The sequence below is a fragment of the Molothrus aeneus genome, unplaced genomic scaffold (genome assembly GCF_037042795.1).
Source record: "Molothrus aeneus isolate 106 unplaced genomic scaffold, BPBGC_Maene_1.0 scaffold_43, whole genome shotgun sequence".
NCBI classification, from domain to species: Eukaryota; Metazoa; Chordata; class Aves; order Passeriformes; family Icteridae; genus Molothrus; species Molothrus aeneus.
The window spans coordinates 304,590-328,475 of NW_027099100.1; the positions used below are offsets into that span (position 1 = coordinate 304,590).

The window sequence follows — 23,886 nt, forward strand, 5'->3', positions numbered from 1 at the left end:
CAGTCCCTCCCAGTCCCTCCCAGTTTGCTCCCAGTCCCTCCCAGTATGGTCCCAGTTCCATCCCAGTCCCTCCCAGTTCATCCCAGTTTGTTCCCAGTCCCTCCCAGTCAGGTCCCAGTTTGCTCCCAGTCCCTCCCAGTATGGTCCCAGTCCATCCCAGTTTGGTCCCAGTCCCTCCCAGTCCCTCCCAGTATGGTCCCAGTTCATCCCAGTTTGGTCCCAGTTCCATCCCAGTCCCTCCCAGTCCCTCCCAGTCCCTCCCAGTCCCAAACTGGTTTTTCCTCCCCCTGGACCGGGGGCCGGAAGCGGAAATAAAAGCGACCAAAACTGAGGGAAAAAAAAAGAAAAATTTGAGAAAAAAGAGAAAATTGGAGATTTTTAATCATGGGGGAGGGGACAGGGACAGGGACAGGGACAGGGACAGGGACAGGGACAGGTCCTGGCAGGGCAATGGAAAGGTCCTGGAAGGTCCTGGCAGGGACAGGGACAGGGACAGGGACAGGGACAGGTCCTGGCAGGGCCATAGAGAGCAGCAGCCCCAGGTCCTGGCAGGGCTGTGGTCAATGTCACAACAGGTCCTGGCAGGGCCATGAGCACCCCCAGGTCCTGGCAGGGCCATGGAAATGTCCTGGAAGGTCCTGGCAGGGCCATAGAGAGCACCCCCAGGTCCTGGCAGGGCCATGAGCAGGGACAGGGCCAGGTCCTTGCAGAGCCGTGGGCAGGACAGGTCCCAGCAGGTCCTGGCAGGGCCATAGAGAGCAGCAGCCCCAGGTCCTGGCAGGGCCATGAGCAGGGCCATGAACAGGAACCAGTCCCAGCAGGTCCTGGTAGGGCTGTGGGCAGGGCCAGGTCCTGGCAGGACCATGGACAGGGACCAGTCCCAACAGGTCCTGGCAGGGCCATGGGCAGGGTCAAGGATGGGGACGGGGCCAGGTCCTGGCAGGGCCATGGAGAGCAGCACCCCCAGGTCCTGGCAGGGCCATGGAGAGCACCCCCAGGTCCTGGCAGGGCCATGGACAGCGACAGGTCCCAACAGGTCCTGGCAGGGCCATGGAGAGCACCCCCAGGTCCTGGCAGGGCCATGGAGAGCAGCACCCGCAGGTCCTGGCAGGGCCATGAACAGGGACAGGTCCCAACAGGTCCTGGCAGGGCCATGGGGAGCAGCACCCGCAGGTCCTGGCAGGGCCATGGACGTTGCCAGGTCCTGGCAGGGGCAGGGTCAGGGGCAGGGCCATTCCCAGGTCCTGGCAGGGGCAGGGGCAGGGTCAGGGCCATGGACAGGTCCTGGCAGGGCCATGGACAGGTCCTGGCAGGGGCAGGGCCATTCCCAGGTCCTGGCAGGGTCAGGGTCAGGGTCAGGGCCATTCCCAGGTCCTGGCAGGGGCAGGGTCAGGGTCAGGGCCATTCCCAGGTCCTGGCAGGGGCAGGGTCAGGGCCATTCCCAGGTCCTGGCAGGGGCAGGGCCATTCCCAGGTCCTGGCAGGGGCAGGGTCAGGGTCAGGGCCATTCCCAGGTCCTGGCAGGGGCAGGGGCATTCCCAGGTCCTGGCAGGGTCAGGGCCATTCCCAGGTCCTGGCAGGGTCAGGGTCAGGGCCATGGACAGGTCCTGGCAGGGGCAGGGTGAGTCCATAAAGTGCCGAAAGCGCCGCGGGGGCTCCACCGAGGCCGGGGGGGGTCCCCAAACCCCCTCGGGGGGTCCCCAAGCCCCCCAAGTTGCATTGATCCGACATTCACTCGTTGCAGGGCATTTGGGGGGGGCCGGGGGTTTGGGGGGTCCCCAGGGGGGGTCCCCGAGGGATCTGAGGGGTCCCCAGGGGGATTTGGGGGGGTCCTGGGGGAGTTTCGGGGTCCCCAGGGGGGATCTGGGGCATCCCCCAGGGGGGTTCGGGGGTCCCCAGGTGGATTTGGGGGTCCCCAGGGGGGATCCCGGGGGGTTTTGGGGGGTCCCCAGGTGGATTTTGGGGAGTGTTTGGGGGTCCCGAGGGGATCCCAGAGGGATTTGAGGGTCCCCGCGTGGTTCTGGGGGTCCTCGGGGGGGGTTTGTGTTCCCCGAGGGGTCCCCGGGAAGATCTTGGGGGGTCCCCGAGGGATCTGAGGGGTCCCCAGGGGGGTTTGGGGGTCCCAGGAAGGGTTTGGGGGTCCCCAGTGGGATTGGACGGGTTTGAGGGGTCCCCAGAGGAATTTGGGGGGGTCCCCAGGTGGATTTTGGGGGTCCCGGGCAGGTTTGGGGGATCCTGGGGGGGGGGGAGGGGAGGATTTTTGGGGTCCCCAGGGGGAGTTTGGGGTGGTCCCAAAACTGGGGGGGATCCAGGAGATTTTGGGGGTGTCCCGAGCGTGTCCTGAGGGGATTCCGGGGGGATTTGGGGGTGTCCGGGGGGATTTTGGGGCGATCTGGGGACCCTGGGGTGTTTTGGGGTGCCCGGGGTTGTCCCAGGTGTGTCCCGGGTCTGTCCCGAGGGGATTCCAGGGGGGATTTGGGGGTGTCCGGGGGGATTTTGGGGGGATTTTGGGGACCCCAGGATGGCGGGGGTGTCTCAATGGGATCTGGGCGTGTCCCGGGCGTGTCCCGGGCGTGTCCTGAGGGGATTCCAGGGGGATTTGGGGGTGTCCCGGGGGGATTTTGGGGGGATTTTGGGGATCCCAGGATGGCGGGGGTGTTTTGGGGTGCCTGGGGTTGTCCCGGGTCTGTCCTGAGGGGATTCCGGGGGGATTTGGGGGTGTCCCGGGGGGATTTTGGGACAATTTTGGGGGGATTTGGGGACCCCAGGACGGCGGGGGTGTCTCAATGGGATCTGGGCGTGTCCCGGGTGTGTCCTGAGGGGATTTGGGGGTGTCCCGGGGGATTTTGGGGGGATTTGGGGACCCCAGGATGGCGGGGGTGCCCGGGTGGGATCTGGGCGTGTCCCGGGCGTGTCCCGGGCGTGTCCTGAGGGGATTCCGGGGGGGATTTGGGGGTGTCCTGGTGGGGATTTTGGGGGGATTTTGGGACCCCAATATGCCGGGGGTGCCCGGGTGGGATCTGGGCGTGTCCCGGGCGTGTCCTGAGGGGATTCCGGGGGGGGATTTCGGGGTGTCCCGGGGGTATTTTGGGGGGATTTGGGGACCCCAGGACGGCGGGGGTGTCTCAATGGGATCTGGGCGTGTCCCGGGCGTGTCGCGGGCGTGTCCTTAGGGGATTCTGGGGGGATTTGGGGGTGTCCTGGTGGGGATTTTGGGGGGATTTGGGGACCCCAGGATGCCGGGGGTGTTTTGGGGTGCCTGGGGTTGTCCCGGGTCTGTCCTGAGGGGATTCCGAGGGGGATTTGGGGGTGTCCCGGGGGATTTTGGGGGGATTTGGGGACCCCAGGACGGCGGGGGTGTCTCAATGGGATCTGGGCGTGTCCCGGGCGTGTCCCGGGCGTGTCCCGGGCGTGTCGCGGGCGTGTCCCCGCTGTCCCCGGCGTGTCCCCGGCGTGTCCCCGCTGTCAGGGCTCGCAGTTGAGCACGTAGTAGTCGTGCACGTACATGAGCACGGCCATGGGCTGGCCCAGGATCAGCGACATCCACACGGCGGCGTTGCCGTAGTGACCGCGCAGGAAGCGCGACACCAGCCAGGCCAGCGGGATCTGGGGACAGGGACAGCAGTGTCACAGCAGTGTCACCTGAGTGTCACCTGAGTGTCACCTGAGTGTCACCTGCCATCCCCTGTCACCTCAATGCCACCCCCCTGCCCTGTGACACCAGCCAGGCCAGCGGGATCTGGGGACAGGGACAGCAGTGTCACAGGAGTGTCACCGAGTGTCACCGAGTGTCACCTGCCATCCCCTGCCATCCCCTGTCACCCCCCTGCCCTGTGACACCAGCCAGGCCAGCGGGATCTGGGGACAGGGACAGCAGTGTCACAGCAGTGTCACCTGAGTGTCACTGAGTGTCACCTGAGTGTCACTGAGTGTCACCTGCCATCCCCTGCCATCCCCTGCCACCTCAATGCCACTCCCTGTCACCTCCCTGCCCCACGACACCAGCCAGGCCAGCGGGATCTGGGGACAGGGACAGCAGTGTCACAGCAGTGTCACCTGAGTGTCACCTGAGTGTCACCTGAGTGTCACCTGCCATCCCCTGCCATCCCCTGCCACCTCAATGCCACCCTCTGTCACCCCCCTGCCCTGCGACACCAGCCAGGCCAGCGGGATGTGGGGACAGGGACAGGGACAGGGACAATGACAGGGACACAGGGACAGGGGGACGGGGACAAGGAGAGAGGGACAGGGACAGGGGACAGGGATGAGGACATGGGGACAGGGACAGGGACAGGGACACAGGGACAGAGACAGAAGGACAGGAGGACACGGGGACACAGGACAGGGGACAGGGACAGGGACACGGGGACACAGGACAGGGGGACAGGGAGGGGGACAGAGACAGAAGGACAGGAGGACAGAGGGACGGACAGTGACAATGACAGGGACAGAGACACAGGGACACAGGGACAAGGACAAGGACAGGACAAGGACAGGGGGACAGGGACACAGGGACAGTGACAGGGACAGACAGAAGGACAGGAGGACATGGGGACAGGGACAGGGACACAGGGACACAGGGACAGGGGGACAGGGACAGGGACAGGGACACGGGGACACGGGGACACGGGGACAGGACAAGGACAGGGGGACAAGGACACAGGGACAGTGACAGGGACAGACAGAAGGACAGGAGGACATGGGGACAAGGACAGGGGGACAAGGACACAGGGACAGTGACAGGGACAGACAGAAGGACAGGAGGACACGGGGACAAGGACAGGGGGACAGGGACAGGGACGGGACAGGGACAGGGGGACAGGAGGACACGGACAGAGGGACACAGGGACACAGGGACAGGACAAGGACAGGGGGACAGGGACATGGGGACACAGGGACAGTGACAGGGACAGTGACAGAAGGACAGGAGGACACGGGGACAAGGACAGGGGGACAGGGACAGGGGGACACACAGGGGACACTGTCCCCCCCTTTTTGGGTACCCCAGCCCCCCCCGTCCCCTCTCCTCGTTTTTGGGGTTCCCCAGTTTTGGGGATCCCCCGGGTTTTGGGGATCCCCACGTTTAGGGTGTCCAGGTTTTTGGGGTGCCCCTTTTTTCGGGGTGCCCCCGTTTTAGGATCCCCCGGTTTTTGGGGTGCCGTGGGTTTTGGGATCCCCGGTTTTGGGGTTCTCCAGTTTCAGAACTTCCTGGGTTTTGGGGTTTCCCGTTTTTGGGGTTCTCCAGTTTTTTGGGGTTTCCCGTTTTTTGGGGTTCTCCAGTTTTTTGGGGTTCTCCAGTTTTAGGATCCCCTGGGTTCTGGGGGTTTCCCCTTTTTAGGGCGCCCCTTTTAACCGTCGCCCCGGTTTTGGGGTACCCCGATTTTGGGGATCCCCACTTTTAGGGTGCCCTATTTTTGGTATGCCCATTTTTTGGGGTACCCCATTTTTTTGAGTTCCTTGGTTTTTGGGGTTCCCCAGTTTTTGGATGCTCTGGTTTTTGGGGTGCCCCTGGTATTTGGGGTTTCCCCTTTTTGGGATGCCCAGTTTTTGGGGTTCTGGTTATGGGGTTCCCATTTTTGGGGTTCATCACTTTTAGGATTCTCAGTTTTTGGGGTTCCCTATTTTTTGGGCTCCTCATTTTCGGGGTTCCCCTGGTTTTTGGGGGTTCCCAGTTTTTTGGGGATCCCCACTTTTAAGATTCTCAGTTTTTGGGGTTCCCCACTTTTAGGATGCCCAGTTTTTGGGGTTCCCCTGGTTTTTGGGGTTCCCATTTCTGAGGTTCCCTACTTTTAGGATTCCCTGGTTTTTGGGGCTCCCCACTTTCAAGATTCTCAGTTTTTGGGGTTCCCCGGTTTTAGGGTGCTGTGGTTTTTGGGCTCCCCATTTTTGGGGTTCCCCTGTTTTTTGGGGATCCCCACTTTTAGGATTCTCAGTTTTTGGGGTTCCTGGTTTTGGGGCTCCCCTGGTTTTTGGGATTCCCCACTTTGAAGGTTCCCTTGGTTTTTGGGGTTCCCCACTTTTAGGATTCCCATGTTTTTGGGGTTCCCCTTTTTAGGATGCCCAGTTTTTGGGGTTCCCCTGGTTTTTGGGTTCCCGTTTTTGGGGTTCCCCGGTTTTAGGGTGCTGTGGTTTTTGGGGTTCCCATTTTTGAGGTTCCCCACTTTTAGTATTCCCATAATTTTGGTGTTCCGCTGGTTTTTGAGGTCCCCCCGGTTTTTGGGGTGTCTCACCTGTGCCGCCATGCCCTGGTTTTTGGGGTTCCCCCCGTTTTTGGGGTCCCCCCTGGTTTTTGGGGTTCCCCGTTTTTGGGGTGTCTCACCTGTGCCGCCATGCCCTGGTTTTTGGGGTGCCCCATTTTTGGGGTCCCCCCGGTTTTTGGGGTGTCTCACCTGTGCCGCCATGCCCTGGTTTTTGGGGTGCCCCGTTTTTGGGGTCCCCCCTGGTTTTTGGGGTTCCCCGTTTTTGGGGTGTCTCACCTGTGCCGCCATGCCCTGGTTTTTGGGGTCCCCCCCGGTTTTGGGGTCCCCCCTGGTTTTTGGGGTGCCCATTTCTGGGGTCCCCCCGGTTTTTGGGGTGTCTCACCTGTGCCGCCATGCCCTGGTTTTTGGGGTGCCCCGTTTTTGGGGTCCCCCCGGTTTTTGGGGTGTCTCACCTGTGCCGCCATGCCCTGGTTTTTGGGGTGCCCCATTTTTGGGGTCCCCCCTGGTTTTTGGGGTGCCCCGTTTTTGGGGTGTCTCACCTGTGCCGCCATGCCCTGGTTTTTGGGGTGCCCCATTTTTGGGGTCCCCCCTGGTTTTTGGGGTTCCCCGTTTTTGGGGTTCCCTGTTTTTGGGGTGTCTCACCTGTGCCGCCATGCCCTGGTTTTTGGGGTGCCCCATTTTTGGGGTCCCCCCTGGTTTTTGGGGTCCCCCCGGTTTTTGGGGTGTCTCACCTGTGCCGCCATGCCCTGGTTTTTGGGGTGCCCCATTTTTGGGGTCCCCCCTGGTTTTTGGGGTCCCCCCGGTTTTTGGGGTGTCTCACCTGTGCCGCCATGCCCTGGTTTTTGGGGTCCCCCCTGGTTTTTGGGGTGCCCCGTTTTTGGGGTGTCTCACCTGTGCCGCCATGCCCTGGTTTTTGGGGTGCCCCGTTTTTGGGGTCCCCCCGGTTTTTGGGGTGTCTCACCTGTGCCGCCATGCCCATGAAGGCCCAGAGCCGGAACATCCTCAGGGGGACGCTCACCAGGTACTGCGGGGACAGCGACAGAATTGGGGGGACCCCGGGATTTGGGGGTTCCCAGCAGGGATTTTGGGGGGCTCTGAGTGGAATTTTGGGGTTCCCAGTCCCGATTTTTGGGAGTTTTGAGTGGGAATTTTGGGGGTTCCTGGCAGGAATTTGAGGGGTCCCAGGGGGAATTTGGGGGTTCTGAGTGGAAATTTGGGGGGTCCCAGTTGGATTTTGGGGTTCTGAGTGGGGATTTTGAGGGTTCCGAGTGGGAATTTGGGGGAGCCCCCTTCAAGATTTTGGGGGTTCCCAGCAGGGATTTGGGGTCTCCCAATGGAAATTTTGGGGTTCCCCCGGGATTTCGGGGTCTCCCAGAAGGAATTTTGGGGGTCCTGAGTGGGGATTTTGGGGTTCTCAGTGGGACATGTCCGTGGCACCCCCGGATTTTGGGGTCTCCCAGTTGGATTTTGGGGTTTCTGGTTGGATTTTGGGGGGTTCCTACTGGAATTTTTAAGGGATCCCCCGAGATTTTGGGGGGTCTGAGTGGGGATTTTGGGGGGTTCCTACTGGAATTTTTAAGGGACCCCCCTTTCAAGATTTTGGGGGTTCCCAGCAGGGATTTGGGGGCTCTGAGTGGAATTTTGGGGTTCCCAGTCCCGATTTTTGGGGGTTTTGAGTGGGGATTTTGGGGGTTCCTGGCAGGAATTTGGGGTCTCCCAATGGAAATTTTGGGGGACCCCCAGGGATTTTGGGGTCTCCCAGATGGAATTTTGTGGGTTCATGAGTGGGGATTTTGGGGGGTTCCTACTGGAATTTTTAAGGGATCCCCCGAGATTTTGGGGTTCTCAGTGGGGATTTTGGGGGGCTCTGAGTGGAATTTTGGGGTTCCCAGTCCCGGTTTTTGGGGGTTTTTGGGGGTTTTTGAGTGGGAATTTTGGGGGTTCCCGGCAGGAATTTGGGGGTTCCCGTTGGAAATCTTGAGGGGCCCTGGTGGGAATTTTGGGGTGTCCCAGGAGGGAATTTGGGGGACCCCCAGGATTTCGGGGTCTCCCAGAAGGAATTTTGGGGGTCCCCAGTGGGGATTTTGGTGGGGGGGGGGGTCCCAGTTGGATTTTGGGGGTTCCCAGCAAGAATTTTGGGGTCTCTCAGTGGGGATTTTGGGGTTCCCCCCAGATTTTGGGGTCCCTGGTTGAATTTTGGGGGGTTTTTCTTGGGATTTTGGGGTCCTGATGGGAATTTTGGGGTCTCCATGGGAACACTGAGGGTCCCTGGAGGGATTTCCTCGGGAATTTTGGGGTTCCCAATGGGAATTTCAGGGTCCTCCAGATTTTGGGGTTCTCAGAAGGATTTTGGGGGTTCCTGATGGGAATTTTGGGGTGTTCCCCTCAGATTTCGGGGTTCCCCATAGGGAATTTTGGGGGGATTTGTCTCGGGAATTTGAGGGTTTTTAGTGGGAATTTCGGGGTTCCCCCCAGATTTTGGGGTTCCCCATGGGAATTTGGGGGTTTCTGGTTGAATTTTGGGGGATTTTCTCAGGGATTTGGGGTGATTTTGTCGGGAATTTGAGGGATTTTAGTGGGAATTTCGGGGTTTCCCCATGGGAATTTCGGGGTTCACCCCCGATTTTGGGGTCCCTGGTTAAATTTTGGGGGGATTTTCTAGGGAATTTGGGGTGATTTTATTGGGACTTTGAGGGGTTTGAGTGGGAATTTTGGGGTTTCCCCATGGGAATTTCGGGGTTCTCGGTTGTATTTTGGGGGATTTTCTTGGGGTTTCTGGTTGAATTTTGGGGCATTTTCTCAGGGATTTGGGGTGATTTTATCGGGAATTTGATGGGTTTTAGTGGGAATTTCGGGGTTTCCCAATGGGAATTTTGGGGTTCACCCCCAGATTTTTGGGGTTTCTGGTTGAATTTTGGGGGATTTTCTTGGGAATTTGAGGGGTTTTAGTCAGAATTTCGGGGTCCCCCCCTGATTTTGGGGTTTCCCCATGGAAATTTGGGGGGATTTTCTCGGGAATTTGAGGGTTTTTAGTGGGAATTTTGGGGTTCCCCTCAGATTTTGGGGTTCCCCATGGGAATTTCGGGGTCCCTGGTTGAATTTGGGGTGATTTTATCGGGAATTTGTGGGGTTTTAGTCGGAATTTCGGGGTTTCCCCCTCAGATTTCGGGGTTTCCTGATGGGAATTTTGGGGTTCCCCCCCGATTTTGGGGTTTCCCCATGGGAATTTGGGGATTTCTGGTTGAATTTTGGGGCATTTTCTCAGGGATTTGGGGTGATTTTGTCGGGAATTTGAGGGATTTTAGTGGGAATTTTGGGGTTCCCCTCAGATTTTGGGGTTCCCCATGGGAATTTCGGGGTCCCGGGTTGAATTTTGGGGGGATTTTCTTGGGAATTTGAGGGGTTTTAGTGGGAATTTCGGGGTTTCCCAATGGGAATTTCGGGGTTCACCCCCGATTTTGGGGTTCCTGGTAGAATTTTGGGGGGATTTTCTTGGGAATTTGAGGGGTTTGAGTGGGAAATTCGGGGGTTTCCCCCAGATTTTGGGGTCCCTGGTTGTGTTTTGGAGGATTTTTCTCAGGAATTTGAGGGGTTTTTGTGGAATTTTGGGGGATTTTCTCGGGATTTTGGGGTGATTTTCTTGGGAATTCGAGGGGTTTTTGTGGGAATTTTGGGGTGCCCCCAACTTCAAGGTCCTCCCCCATAGATTTTTGGGGTTCCCAATTGGAATATCGGGGGATTCTCGTGGGAATTTTGGGGTTCCAGGTTGAATTTAGGGGGATTTTCTTGGGAATTTGAGGGGTTTTAGTGGGAATTTTGGGGTTCCCCCCCGATTTTGGGGTTCCCCATGGGAATTTGGGGATTTCTGGTTGAATTTTGGGGGATTTTCTCGGGAATTTGGGGTGATTTTGTCGGGAATTTGAGGGATTTTAGTGGGGATTTTGGGGTTTCCCCATGGGAATTTCGGGGTCCCTGGTTGAATTTGGGGGGATTTTTTTCAGGAATTTGGGGTGACTTTCTTGAGAATTTGCAGGTTTTTAGGGGATTTTGGGGGTTCCTGATGGGAATTTCGGGGTTCCCCCCCGATTTTGGGGTTCCCTCATGGGAATTTTGGGGGGATTTTCTTGGGAATTTGAGGGATTTTAGTCGGAATTTTGGGGTTCCCCCCCGATTTTGGGGGTTTCTGGTTGAATTTTGGGGCATTTTCTCGGGAATTTGGGGTGATTTGTGTCGGGAATTTGAGGGATTTTAGTCGGAATTTCGGGGTTTCCCCATGGGAATTTTGGGGTTCACCCCCCAGATTTTTGGGGTCCCTGGTTGAATTTTGGGGGATTTTCTTGGGAATTTGAGGGGTTTTAGTCAGAATTTCGGGGTCCCCCCCTGATTTTGGGGTTTCCCCATGGAAATTTGGGGGGATTTTCTCGGGAATTTGGGGGGATTTTCTCGGGAATTTGAGGGTTTTTAGTGGGAATTTTGGGGTTCCCCTCAGATTTTGGGGTTCCCCATGGGAATTTCGGGGTCCCGGGTTGAATTTTGGGGGGATTTTCTTGGGAATTTGAGGGGTTTTAGTGGGAATTTCGGGGTTTCCCAATGGGAATTTCGGGGGTTCCCCCCAGATTTTGGGGTCCCTGGTTGTGTTTTGGAGGATTTTTCTCAGGAATTTGAGGGGTTTTTGTGGAATTTTGGGGGATTTTCTCGGGATTTTGGGGTGATTTTCTTGGGAATTCGAGGGGTTTTTGTGGGAATTTTGGGGTGCCCCCAACTTCAAGGTCCTCCCCCATAGATTTTTGGGGTTCCCAATTGGAATATCGGGGGATTCTCGTGGGAATTTTGGGGTTCCAGGTTGAATTTAGGGGGATTTTCTTGGGAATTTGAGGGGTTTTAGTGGGAATTTTGGGGTTCCTGATGGGAATTTGGGGTTTCCCCATGGGAATTTGGGGGTTTCTGGTTGAATTTTGGGGGATTTTCTCAGGGATTTGGGGTGATTTTGTCGGGAATTTGAGGGATTTTAGTGGGGATTTTGGGGTTTCCCCATGGGAATTTCGGGGTTCAGCCCCAGATTTTTGGGGTCCCTGGTTGAATTTTGGGGGGATTTTCTTGGGATTTTTATGGTTTTTTGTGGGAATTTGAGGGATTTTAGTCGGAATTCCGGGGTTTCCCCCTCAGATTTTGGGGTTCCCCATGGGAATTTCGGGGTCCCTGGTTGAATTTTGGGGGATTTTCTCAGGAATTTGAGGGTTTTCAGTCAGAATTTCGGGGTTTCCCAATGGGAATTTTGGGGAATTTCCCTCCCAGATTTTGGGGTTCCCCATGGGAATTTTGGGCAGGATTTTCTTGGGAATTTGAGGGTTTTTAGTGGGAATTTTGGGGTTTCCCCCCCCGATTTTGGGGTTCCCCGATGGGAATTTTGGGGTCCCTGGTTGAATTTGGGGGGATTTTTTTCAGGAATTTGGGGTGACTTTCTTGAGAATTTGAGGCTTTTTAGGGGATTTTGGGGGTTCCTGATGGGAATTTCGGGGTTCCCCCCCGATTTTGGGGTCCCTGGTTGAATTTTGGGGGGATTTTCTTGGGAATTTGAGGGGTTTGAGTTGGAATTTTGGGGTTTCCCCATGGGAATTTCGGGGTTCCCGGTTGAATTTGGGGGCTTTTCTTGGGATTTTGCCGGTTTTTAGTGGGAAATTTCGGGGTTCACCCCCCCGATTTTGGGGTTTCCCCATGGGAATTTCGGGGTCCCTGGTTGAATTTTGGGGGATTTTCTTGGGAATTTGAGGGTTTTTAGTGGGATTTTGGGGTTCCCCATGGGAATTTGGGGGTTTCTGGTTGAATTTTGGGGCATTTTCTTGGGAATTTGGGGTGACTTTGTCGGGAATTTGAGGGATTTTAGTCGGAATTTCGGGGTTTCCCCATGGGAATTTTGGGGTTCACCCCCCAGATTTTTGGGGTCCCTGGTTGAATTTTGGGGGATTTTCTTGGGAATTTGAGGGGTTTTAGTCAGAATTTCGGGGTCCCCCCCTGATTTTGGGGTTTCCCCATGGAAATTTGGGGGGATTTTCTCGGGAATTTGGGGGGATTTTCTCGGGAATTTGAGGGTTTTTAGTGGGAATTTTGGGGTTCCCCTCAGATTTTGGGGTTCCCCATGGGAATTTCGGGGTCCCGGGTTGAATTTTGGGGGGATTTTCTTGGGAATTTGAGGGGTTTTAGTGGGAATTTCGGGGTTTCCCAATGGGAATTTCGGGGTTCACCCCCGATTTTGGGGTTCCTGGTAGAATTTTGGGGGGATTTTCTTGGGAATTTGAGGGGTTTGAGTGGGAATTTCGGGGGTTCCCCCCAGATTTTGGGGTCCCTGGTTGTGTTTTGGAGGATTTTTCTCAGGAATTTGAGGGGTTTTTGTGGAATTTTGGGGGATTTTCTCGGGATTTTGGGGTGATTTTCTTGGGAATTCGAGGGGTTTTTGTGGGAATTTTGGGGTGCCCCCAACTTCAAGGTCCTCCCCCATAGATTTTTGGGGTTCCCAATTGGAATATCGGGGGATTCTCGTGGGAATTTTGGGGTTCCAGGTTGAATTTAGGGGGATTTTCTTGGGAATTTGAGGGGTTTTAGTGGGAATTTTGGGGTTCCCCCCCGATTTTGGGGTTCCCCATGGGAATTTGGGGATTTCTGGTTGAATTTTGGGGGATTTTCTCGGGAATTTGGGGTGATTTTGTCGGGAATTTGAGGGATTTTAGTGGGGATTTTGGGGTTTCCCCATGGGAATTTCGGGGTCCCTGGTTGAATTTGGGGGGATTTTTTTCAGGAATTTGGGGTGACTTTCTTGAGAATTTGCAGGTTTTTAGGGGATTTTGGGGGTTCCTGATGGGAATTTCGGGGTTCCCCCCCGATTTTGGGGTTCCCTCATGGGAATTTTGGGGGGATTTTCTTGGGAATTTGAGGGATTTTAGTCGGAATTTTGGGGTTCCCCCCGATTTTGGGGTTCCCCATGGGAATTTGGGGGTTTCTGGTTGAATTTTGGGGCATTTTCTCAGGAATTTGGGGTGATTTTGTCGGGAATTTGAGGGATTTTAGTCGGAATTTCGGGGTTTCCCCATGGGAATTTTGGGGTTCACCCCCCAGATTTTTGGGGTCCCTGGTTGAATTTTGGGGGATTTTCTTGGGAATTTGAGGGGTTTTAGTCAGAATTTCGGGGTCCCCCCTGATTTTGGGGTTTCCCCATGGAAATTTGGGGGGATTTTCTCGGGAATTTGGGGGGATTTTCTCGGGAATTTGAGGGTTTTTAGTGGGAATTTTGGGGTTCCCCTCAGATTTTGGGGTTCCCCATGGGAATTTCGGGGTCCCGGGTTGAATTTTGGGGGGATTTTCTTGGGAATTTGAGGGGGTTTAATGGGAATTTCGGGGTTTCCCAATGGGAATTTCGGGGTTCACCCCCGATTTTGGGGTTCCTGGTAGAATTTTGGGGGGGATTTTCGTGGGAATTTGAGGGGTTTTAGTGGGAATTTGGGGGTTCCTGATGGGAATTTGGGGTTCCCCATGGGAATTTGGGGGTTTCTGGTTGAATTTTGGGGCATTTTCTCAGGGATTTGGGGTGATTTTGTCGGGAATTTGAGGGATTTTAGTGGGGATTTTGGGGTTTCCCAATGGGAATTTCGGGTTCACCCCCCAGATTTTTGGGGTCCCTGGTTGAATTTTGGGGGATTTTCTTGGGATTTTGAGGGATTTTAGTGGGAATTTGAGGGATTTTAGTGGGAATTTTGGGGTTCCCCCCTGGTTTTGGGGTTTCCCCATGGGAATTTCGGGGTTCACCCCCCAGATTTTTGGGGTCCCTGGTTGAATTTTGGGGGATTTTCTTGGGATTTTGAGGGATTTTAGTGGGAATTTGAGGGATTTTAGTGGGAATTTTGGGGTTCCCCCCCGGTTTTGGGGTTTCCCCATGGGAATTTCGGGGTTCACCCCCCAGATTTTTGGGGTCCCTGGTTGAATTTTGGGGGGATTTTCTTGGGATTTTTATGGTTTTTTTGTGGGAATTTGAGGGTTTTAGTGGGAATTTTGGGGTTTCCCCCTCAGATTTTGGGGTTCCCCCATGGGAATCTGGGGGATTTTTTGAGGAATTTGGGGTGATCTGTATCAGGAATTTGAGGGGTTTTAGTTGGAATTTTGGGGTTCCCCCCATGGGAATTTCGGGGTTTCTGGTTGAATTTTGGGGGGATTTTCATGGGATTTTGAGGGGTTTTGGTGGGAATTTCGGGGTTCCCCCCCCGATTTTGGGTTCCCTGCCCAATTTGGGGTTTCCCGATGGGAATTTGGGGTTCCCCGATGGGAATTTGGGGTTCCCGGATGGGATTTTGGGGCGCAGACCTCGTGGAAGAAGGCGGACGCCAGGAACACGGCCGCCTGCGCCGCCCACTTGCTGACGCCCCTCCTCAGCATGGGCTTGTAGAAGTGCCTGGGGAGCCCCAAAATCGGCACGGGGCACCCCAGAAACGGGGGGACCCCAAAACAGCCCAGCCCCGAAAATCCCTGCCCAAAAAACCCCAAATCACCCCCAAAAATCCCTGCCCAAAAAACCCCAAATCATCCCCAAAAATCCCTGCCCAAAAAACCCCAAATCACCCCCAAAAATCCCTGCCCAAAAAACCCCAAATCATCCCCAAAAATCCCTGCCCAAAAAACCCCAAATCACCCCCAAAAATCCCCCTCGAAATGCACAAATTCCGCCCCAAATCCCCTCAAAATCCTCCCCAAATCTCTCCTCAAACCCCCAAAAATCCCCCCAGAAACTCCCCCAAAATTCCAAATTCCTCCCAAAATCCCCTTCAATCCACCCAAAACCCCCAAAAACCCCAAATTCCTCCCCAAACCCCCAAATTCCCCCCAAAATTCCCCATCAAACCCCACAAAACTCTGAATTTCTCCCTGAATTCCCCCCAAAAACGGGGGGACCCCAAAACAGCCCAGCCCCGAAAATCCCTGCCCAAAAAACCCCAAATCACCCCCAAAAATCCCTGCCCAAAAAACCCCAAATCACCCCCAAAAATCCCTGCCCAAAAAACCCCAAATCACCCCCAAAAATCCCTGCCCAAAAAACCCCAAATCATCCCCAAAAATCCCTGCCCAAAAAACCCCAAATCATCCCCAAAAATCCCTGCCCAAAAAACCCCAAATCATCCCCAAAAATCCTTAAAAATCCTCCCCAAATCTCTCCTCAAACCCCCAAAAATCCCCCCAGAAACTCCCCCAAAACCCCAAATTCCCCCCAAATTCCACCCCAAAAACCCCAAATTCCACCCCAAAAACCCCAATTCCTTCCCAAAAACCCAAATTCCACCCCCAAAACCCCCAAATTCCCCCCAAAATCCCCCCTCAAACCCCACAAAACTCTGAATTTCTCCCTGAATTCCCCCCAAAACCCCAAATTTCCCCAAAATTCCCCCTGAAAACCCCGAATTCCCACTCAGACCCCCCAAATCCCCCCAAGTTCCTCACTCAAATCCCCCAAAACCCCAAATTCCCCCCAAAAATCCCAAATTCCCCCCAAAATCCCCCCAGAACCCCAAATTCCCTGAAATCTGACCCCAAATCCCCCCAAATCCCCCCAAATTCCTCCTCCAAACCCCCCAAAATCCCCAATGAAAGCCCAAAATCCTCCCCAAAACTCCCCGAAAAACCCCCAAATTCCTCCCCAAAACCCCCACATTTCCCCCAAATTGCTCCCCAAAAACCCCAATTCTACCCAAAACCCCCAAATTCCACCGCAAAAACCCCAAAAAAACCCAAATTCCCCCAAATTCCTCCCCAAATTCCCCAAATTTCCTCCCCAAAACCCCCAATTCCTCCCCAAAAACCCCAAATTCCACCCCCAAAACCCCAACTTCCCCCAAATTCCACCCCCAAATTCCACCCCCAAATTCCCCCCAAAAACCCCAATTTCCCCCAAATTCCTCCCCAAAATCCACCCCAAATTCCCCAAAATTCCTCCTCAAATTCCCCCAATTCCTCCCCAAAAACCCCAAATTCCACCCCCAAAACCCCAATTTCCCCCAAATTCTGCCCCAAAAACCCCAAATTCCTCCCCAAAATCCCCAAATTCCACCCCAAAAAAACCCAAAATTCCTCCCCAAAATCCACCCCCAAAAAACCCCAATTTCCCCCAAATTCCACTCCAAAAACCCCAAATTCCTCCCCAAATTCCTCCCCCCAAACCCCAAATTCCACCCCAAAATCCCCAAATTCCCCCCAAAATCCCCAAAATCCCCAAATTCCCCCCAAATTCCCCCCAAATCCCCACCTGAGGCACCACTTGTGCACGGGGATGTTCCAGTTCTGCCAGAAGTAGGTGACGGACTCCGAGTTCCTGAGGGGAAAAATGGGGATCAGGGACCCCAAAATCACCCCAAAAATCACCCAAAAATCACCCCAAAAATCACCCAAAAATCACCCCAAAAATCACCCAAAAATCACCCCAAAATCACCCCAAAATCTCCCCAAAAATCATCAAAAAATCCCCAATTCCCCCAGCAGTGACGGACTCCGAGTTCCTGAGGGAAAACGGGCTCAGGGACCCCAAAATCACCCCAAAATCACCCCAAAAATCACCCCAAACTCACCCCAAAAATCACCCCAAAATCATCCAAAAATCACCCCAAAATCATCCAAAAACCACCCAAAATCACCCCAAAAATCACCCAAAAATCACCCCAAAAATCACCCAAAAATCACCCCAAAAATCACCCCAAAAAATCACCCAAAAAATCACCCCAAAATCACCCCAAAAATCACCCCAAAACCACCCAAAATCAACCCAAAAATCTCCCCAAAAATCTCCCCAAAACCACCCAAAAACCACCCAAAAATCACCCAAAAATCATCTCAAAATCCCCCAAAAATCTCCCCTAAATCACCCCAAAAATCATCCAAAAATCACCCCAAAAATCCCCCAAAATCACCCAAAAATCACCCCAAAAATCTCCCCAAAAATCACCCAAAAATCATCCCAAAATCTCCCCAAAATCACCCAAAAATCATCCCAAAATCTCCCCAAAATCACCCCAAAAATCCCCCAAAACCACCCAAAAATCATCCAAAAATCACCCAAAAATCATCTCAAAATCCCCTAAAAATCCCCCAAAAATCTCCCCTAAATCACCCCAAAATCACCCCAAAAATCGCCCCAAAATCACCCAAAAATCACCCCAAAAATCATCTCAAAATCCCCTAAAAATCCCAAATTACCCCCAATCCCCAATTTTCTCTCAAATTCCCCCAAAAATCTCACAAAAATCCGGAATTTTCTCCACAATCCTCCCCCAAATCTCCCCAAACTCCCCCAAATTTGCCCAAATCCCCTCAGACCCCCCCAAACCCCCACAGAAATCCGGAATTTTCTCCCAAAAACGGCCCCAAAATCCCCAATTTTCTCCCAAAATCTTCCCCAAACTCAGAGCTTCTTCTTCCTCCTAAAAATCGGAATTTTCTCCCCTAAATTCTGGGGGTTTCTGCCCCAAAGTCTCCAAAACGGCAAATTCGGCCCCAAAATGGCGGCGATTACCCCCAACAGCCTGAATTTGGCCCCAAAATGCCAAGTTTTGCCCCAAACTGGTGGATTTTGCCCCCAAAATGGCAGATTTTGCCCCAAAAAGGCGGATTTGAGCCAAAAATGGTGGATTTTGCCCCAAAATGGTGGATTTTACCCCAAAATGGCGGATTTGGGCCAAAAATGGCGGATTTGGGCCAAAAATGGCGGATTTTGCCCCAGAATGGCGGATTTGGCCCCAAAATGGCAGATTTTGCCCCAAAAATGGTGAATTTTGCCTCAAAATGGTGGATTTGGCCCCAAAATGGTGGATTTTGCCCCAAAATGGTGGATTTGGCCCCAAAATGGTGGATTTGGCCCCAAAATGGCGGATTTTGCCCCAAAATGGCGGATTTGAGCCAAAAATGGCGGATTTTGCCCCAGAATGGCAGATTTGGCCCCAAAATGGCGGATTTGAGCAAAAAATGGCGGATTTTGCCCCAAAACTGGAGGATTTCGCCCCAAAAGGGCGGATTTGGGCCAAAAATGGCGGATTTTGCCCCAAAATGGCGGATTTGAGCCAAAACTGGCGGATTTTGCCCCAAAATGGCGGATTTGAGCCAAAAATGGCGGATTTGGCCCCAAAATGGCGGATTTGAGCCAAAAATGGCGGATTTGAGCCAAAAATGGCGGATTTTGCCCCATATTGCTGAGTTTTGCCCCAAATTGCCGGGTTTTGCCCAAATCTGCCATTTTTTGCCTCAAACTGGTAGATTTTCCCCCAAATTGCTGCGGGTTTTCCCCAAACTGCTGCATTTTTGCCCCAAATTGGCATTTTTGGCCCCAAATTGCTGAATTTTCCTCAAAATTGCCGTTTTTACCCCAAAATTGCTGGGTTTCTGCCCAAACTACTGCTTTTCCCCCAAACTGCTGAATTTCCCCCAAAATGCCGGATTTAGCCCCAAATTTCCATTTCTTGCCTGAATTTGCTGCTTTTCGCCCCTTTTTGCCCAGAATTGCCGGGTTTTGCCCCAAAATTGCCCCAAAATTCTGGGGTTTTTCCCCCAAACTGCCATGCTTAGCCCCAAACTGTCTGATTTTGCCCAAAATTGCTGTGTTTAGCCTCAAAATGCCTTTTTTCCCCAACCTGCCATTTTTTGCCCCGAAATTTCCGGGTTTTGCCCCAAATTGCCGTTTCTTGCCCTTTTTTGCTGTGTTTTGCCCCAAACCGCCATTTTTTGCCCCAAATTCCTGTGTGTTGCCCAAAATTGCCATTTTTTCCCCCAAACATTTCCGTGTTTTGCCCAAAATTGCCGTTTTTTTCCCCAAAATTTCCATGTTTTTCCCCAAATTGCCGTTTTTACCCCTTTTTGCCGTCTTTTGCCCGAAATTGCCGCGTTTAGCCCCAAAATTTCCATGTTTTGCCCAAAATTGCCGGTTTTTACCCCAAAATCCTGGTTTTTTTTTCCCCAAACTGCCATTTTCCCCAAAATTTCCGTTTTTTGCCTGAAATTTTGCCCGTTTTTGCCCCAAAATGCTGAATTTTGCCCAAAATTGCCATTTTTCCCCCAAATTTCCGCTTTTTTCCCCAAACTGCCGTTTTTAGCCCCAAACTGTCTGATTTTCCCCCAAATTGCCGTTTTTTGCCCCAAACTGCTGTTTTCCCCCCGAAATTGCTGGTTTTTCCCCAAAATTGCCATTTTTTGCCCCAAATTGCTGAATTTTCCCCAAAATTTCTGGGTTTTTTCCCCAAAATTGCTGATTTTGCCCCAAACTGACTGATATTGCCCAAAATTGCCATTTTTTGCCCAAAATTGCCGTTTTTTACCCCAAATTGCCGTTTTTTACCCCAAATTGCCAGTCTTTTTGCCCAAACTACTGCCTTTTTCCCCAAACTGCCGTTTTTTTCCCTTTTTGCCGTTTTTTTGCCCGAAATTGCCGTGTTTAGCCCCAAGATTTCCATTTTTTTGCCCCAAAATCGCCGATTTGACCAAAATTGCCATTTTTTGCCCTAATATGCTGAATTTTGCCCCAAAATTTTCTTTTTTAGCCCCAAATTGCTGGGTCTTTTTTCCCCAAACTGCCGTTTTTAGCCCCAAAATGTCTGATTTGGCCCAAAATTGCCGTGTTTTGCCCAAAATTTCTGTTTTCGCCCCAAAATGCTGAATTTTCCCCAAAATTTCTGGGTTTTTCCCCAAAATTGCTGGTTTTGCCCCAAACTGTCTGATATTGCCCAAAATTGCTATTTTTTGCTCAAAATTGCCATTTTTTGCCCCTTTTTGCCCAAAATTACAGTTTTTTGCCCAAAGCCACCGGTTTTTGCCTGAAATTTCTGGATTTTGCCCAAAATTGCTGGGTTTTGCCCCAAACTGCTGTTTTTTCCCCCAAATTCTGGGTTTTTCACCCCAAATTGCCGCATTTTGCCCCAAACTGCCGAGTTTAGCCCCAAACTGTCAGATTCTGCCTGAAATTCCTGGGTTTTGCCCAAACTGTGGTGTTTTCCCCCAAACTGCCGTGGTTTCCCCCAAATTTCCATTTTTGCCCAAAATCGCCGTTTTTCACCCCAAAATGCCACATTTTGCCCCAAACTGCTGAATTTTCCCCCAAATTCTGGGTTTTTGCCCCAAACTGCCGAGTTTAGCCCCAAACTGTCAGATTCTGCCCCAAATTCCTGGGTTTTGCCCAAAACTGCCGTGGTTTCCCCCAAATTTCCATTTTTTGCCCAAAATCGCCGTTTTTTCGCCCCAAAATGCCGCATTTTGCCCCAAACTGCCGTTTTTAGCCCCAAACTGTCAGATTCTGCCCCAAATTCCTGGAGTTTTGCCCAAACTGTGGTGTTTTCCCCCAAATTTCCGTTTTTCCCCAAAATTTCCGTTTTTGCCCAAAATTGCCATTTTTTGCCCCAAAATGCCGCATTTTGCCCCAAACTGCTGAATTTTTCCCCCAAATTCTGGGTTTTTTGCCCCAAACTGCCGAGTTTAGCCCCAAACTGGCAGATTCTGCCCGAAATTTCCATTTTTTGCCCAAACCTGCCGTTTTTCCCCCAAACTGCCGCGTTTCCCCCAAATTTCCGTTTTTGCCCAAAATTGCCGTTTTTCGCCCCAAACTGCCGAGTTTAGCCCCAAACTGTCTGATTCTGCCTGAAATTCCTGGAGTTTTGCCCAAACTGTGGTGTTTTCCCCCAAATTTCCGTTTTTCCCCAAAATTTCCATTTTTGCCCAAAATTGCAATTTTTTGCCCCAAAATGCCACATTTTGCCCCAAACTGCCGAGTTTAGCTCCAAACTGTCAGATTCTGCCTGGAATTGCCGTTTTTCCCCCAAATTGCCGTTTTTCCCCAAAATTTCCGTTTTTGCCCAAAATCGCCGTTTTTCACCCCAAAATGCCGGTTTTTGCCCCAAACTGCTGAGTTTTCCCCCCAAATTCTGGGGTTTTGCCCCAAACTGCCGAGTTTAGCCCCAAACTGTCTGAAATTCCTGGGGTTTTGCCCAAACCTGCCATTTTTCCCCAAACCGCGGCGTTTCCCCCCAAATTTCGGTTTTTGCCCAAAATTGCCGTTTTTCACCCCAAAATGCCGCATTTTGCCCCAAACTGCCGAGTTTAGCCCCAAACTGTCAGATTCTGCCCCAAATTCCTGGGGTTTTGCCCAAACTGCCAGGTTTTCCCCCAAACCGCAGCGTTTCCCCCAAATTTCGGTTTTTGCCCAAAATCGCCGTTTTTCACCCCAAACCTGCCCCGCTCACCACCAGTCCCGGTAGAACTCGCGGTCCCCGAACTGCAGCAGCTCGGCCACGGCGTTGAGGCAGGAGTGGAAGAACCAATAGAAAAACATCAGCCAGATCAGGTGGTTGGGCACCTAAAATGGGGCGAAAAACGGGGATTTTGGTAAAAAATGGAAATAATGAAAAACATCAGCCAGATCAGGTGGTTGGGCACCTGGAATATTGGGGTGAAAAACGGGGATTTTGGTAAAAATAAAAATAATAAAAACCAATAGAGAAACATCAGCCAGATCAGGGGGTTGGGGACCTGGAATATTGGGGTGAAAAACGGGGAAATTGGGAAAATAAAAACCAATAGAAAACCATCAGCCAGATCAGGGGATTGGGGACCTGAAATGGGGTGAAAAACGGGGAAATTGGTAAAAATAAAAATAATGAAAACCATCAGCCAGATCAGGTGGTTGGGCACCTAAAATATTGGGGTGAAAAACGGGGAAATTGGTTACAATAAAAATAATGAAAATAATGAAAAACCAATAGAAAACCATCAGCCAGATCAGGGGATTGGGGACCTGGATTGGGGTGAAAAACGGGGAAATTGGTAAAAATAAAAACCAATAGAAAAACATCAGCCAGATCAGGTGGTTGGGCAAAAATTTGGATTTTTTTGGGGAAAAATGGGATTTTTGGGGAAAAATTTGGAATGGTTTTGGGGAAAAGCAGGGGAGTTTTGGGGGGGAAATGGGATATTTTGGGAAAAATGGGGGATTTTTAGGGGAAAAAATTTGGGTTTTTGGGGGAAAAAAAAGGGATTTTTTGGGGAAAAATGGGATTTTTTTGGGGGAAAAAAGGGGGATTTTAGGGGAAAAAATTTGAATTTTTTGGAAAAAAAGGGATTTTTTGGGAAAAATGGGATTTTGGGGGATTTGGGGTGGATTTAGGGGTGATTTGCGGGGATTTTGGGGAATTTTGGGGGAATTTTGGGGATTTTGGGGTTCCTGACTCACCGCCAGCTTCAGGAGGCGCTCGATGATCCGGGAATAATCCATGTCCTGGGAAAATGGGGGAATTGGGAAAATTTGGGGAAATTTGGGGGAATTTGGGGGGATTTGGGGGGATTTGGGGAAAATTTGGGGGGATTTTGGTTCATTTTGAGGGAATTTGGGGGAAATTTGGGGTTTTGGGGAGGATTTGGGGAGATTTGGGGGAATTTGGGTTCATTTTGGGGGAATTTGGGGAAATTTGGGGGAATTTGGGGGGATTTTGGTTCATTTTGGGGGAATTTGGGGGAAATTGGGGGAATTTGGGGAAATTTGGGGAAATTGGGGGAATTTGGGGGAAATTTGGGGGAAATTTGGGGGAATTTGGGGGGATTTTGGTTCATTTTGGGGGAATTTGGGGGAATTTGGGGGAATTTGGGGAAATTTAGGGGAAATTTGGGGGAAATTTGGGGAGGATTTGGGGGATTTTGGTTCATTTGGGTTCATTTTGGGGGATTTGGGGGAAATTTGGGGTTTTGGGGGAAATTTGGGAGATTGAGGGGAGATTTGGGGGGATTTGGGTTCATTTTGGGGGATTTTGGGGGTTTTGGGGCGGTTTGAGGGGGATTCTGGGAGGAATTTGTGGTTTTGGGTGGGAATTCTGAGGGAATTTGGGATTTTGGGGGGATTTGGGGGAATTCAGGATTATTTGGGGGCAATTTGGGGGAAATCTGGGATTTTGGGGTGGGAATTTTGGGGTTTTTTGGGTGGGAATTTCGAGGGTTTCAGGGATTTTGGGGTGGGAATTTTGGGGGATTTTGGGGGATTTTGGGGGAATTTGGGGGGATTTGGGGGGTTTTGGGTGGTGGGAATTCTCAGGGAATTTGGGGTTTTGGGGTGGGAGTTTTGGGGGAATTTGGGGGATTTTGGGGTGGGAAATTTTTGGTATTTTGGGGAATTTTGGGGTTTTGGGGTGGGAGTTTTCAGGGTTCCAGAGAATTTGGGGTTTTTGGGGTGGGATTTTTGGGGGATTTTTTGGTATTTTGGGGTTTTGGGGTGGGAATTTTGGGGGATTTGGGGGAAATTCGGAGGTTTTGGGTGGGAACTTTGGGGAATTTTCAGGGATTTTGGGGTTTTGGGGTGGGAATTTCCAGGGTTCCAGGGAATTTGGGGTTCGTGGGTGGGATTTTGGGGTTTTTTGGGGTTTTTGGGGTGGGAATTTTGGGGGATTTGGGGGAAATTTGGAGGTTTTGGGTGGGAATTTTGGGGAATTTTCAGGGATTTTGGGGTTTTGGGGTGGGAATTTTGGGGGATTTTGGGGGATTTTGGGGCGGGGGCTGCGGGGCCCCCCCGTTCTCACCCGGAAAGGTTTCATGGAATTCTGGATCGTGGGCACCATCCACTGCAAAAGGGGGAAACAGCAGCTCCAGAACCACCAAAAATACCCAAAACAACCCCAAAAAAACCCCAAAAAGCCCCAAAA

At 52.3% G+C, this 23,886-nt stretch overlaps 2 protein-coding genes across 2 annotated transcripts; both read right to left on the minus strand.

The window, feature by feature from the left end:
- Positions 1-1,001: 1,001 nt before the first annotated feature.
- LOC136570887 (proline-rich protein 2-like) lies at positions 1,002-2,776 on the minus strand (the record flags this gene model as incomplete). Its single annotated transcript, XM_066571292.1, has 2 exons — positions 1,002-1,350; positions 1,443-2,776. Coding segments are annotated over 2 exons (1,335 nt in total), but the record flags the coding sequence as incomplete, so codon positions are not given.
- DGAT1 (diacylglycerol O-acyltransferase 1) lies at positions 2,660-23,846 on the minus strand. The gene is made up of 7 exons (XM_066571316.1): positions 23,764-23,846; positions 22,431-22,475; positions 21,445-21,557; positions 16,479-16,544; positions 14,549-14,636; positions 7,161-7,223; positions 2,660-3,605 (listed from the first exon to the last, which is right to left on the minus strand). The coding sequence occupies exons 1-7, from the start codon at positions 23,800-23,802 to the stop codon at positions 3,465-3,467; spliced, it is 555 nt and encodes a 184-aa protein (XP_066427413.1). The 5' UTR covers positions 23,803-23,846; the 3' UTR covers positions 2,660-3,464.
- Positions 23,847-23,886: the final 40 nt, after the last annotated feature.

Excerpts from the sequence above, each read along its gene's own strand:
- DGAT1 (XM_066571316.1), bottom strand. The coding sequence starts at position 23,802 with ATGGTGCCCACGATCCAGAATTCCATGAAACCTTTCCGG. Across the intron at positions 16,545-21,444 it reads GAGTTCTACCGGGACTGGTG|GAACTCGGAGTCCGTCACCT; the intron begins GTGAGCGGGGCA and ends TTTTCCCCTCAG. Across the intron at positions 7,224-14,548 it reads CGTCCGCCTTCTTCCACGAG|TACCTGGTGAGCGTCCCCCT; the intron begins GTCTGCGCCCCA and ends CTGTCCCCGCAG.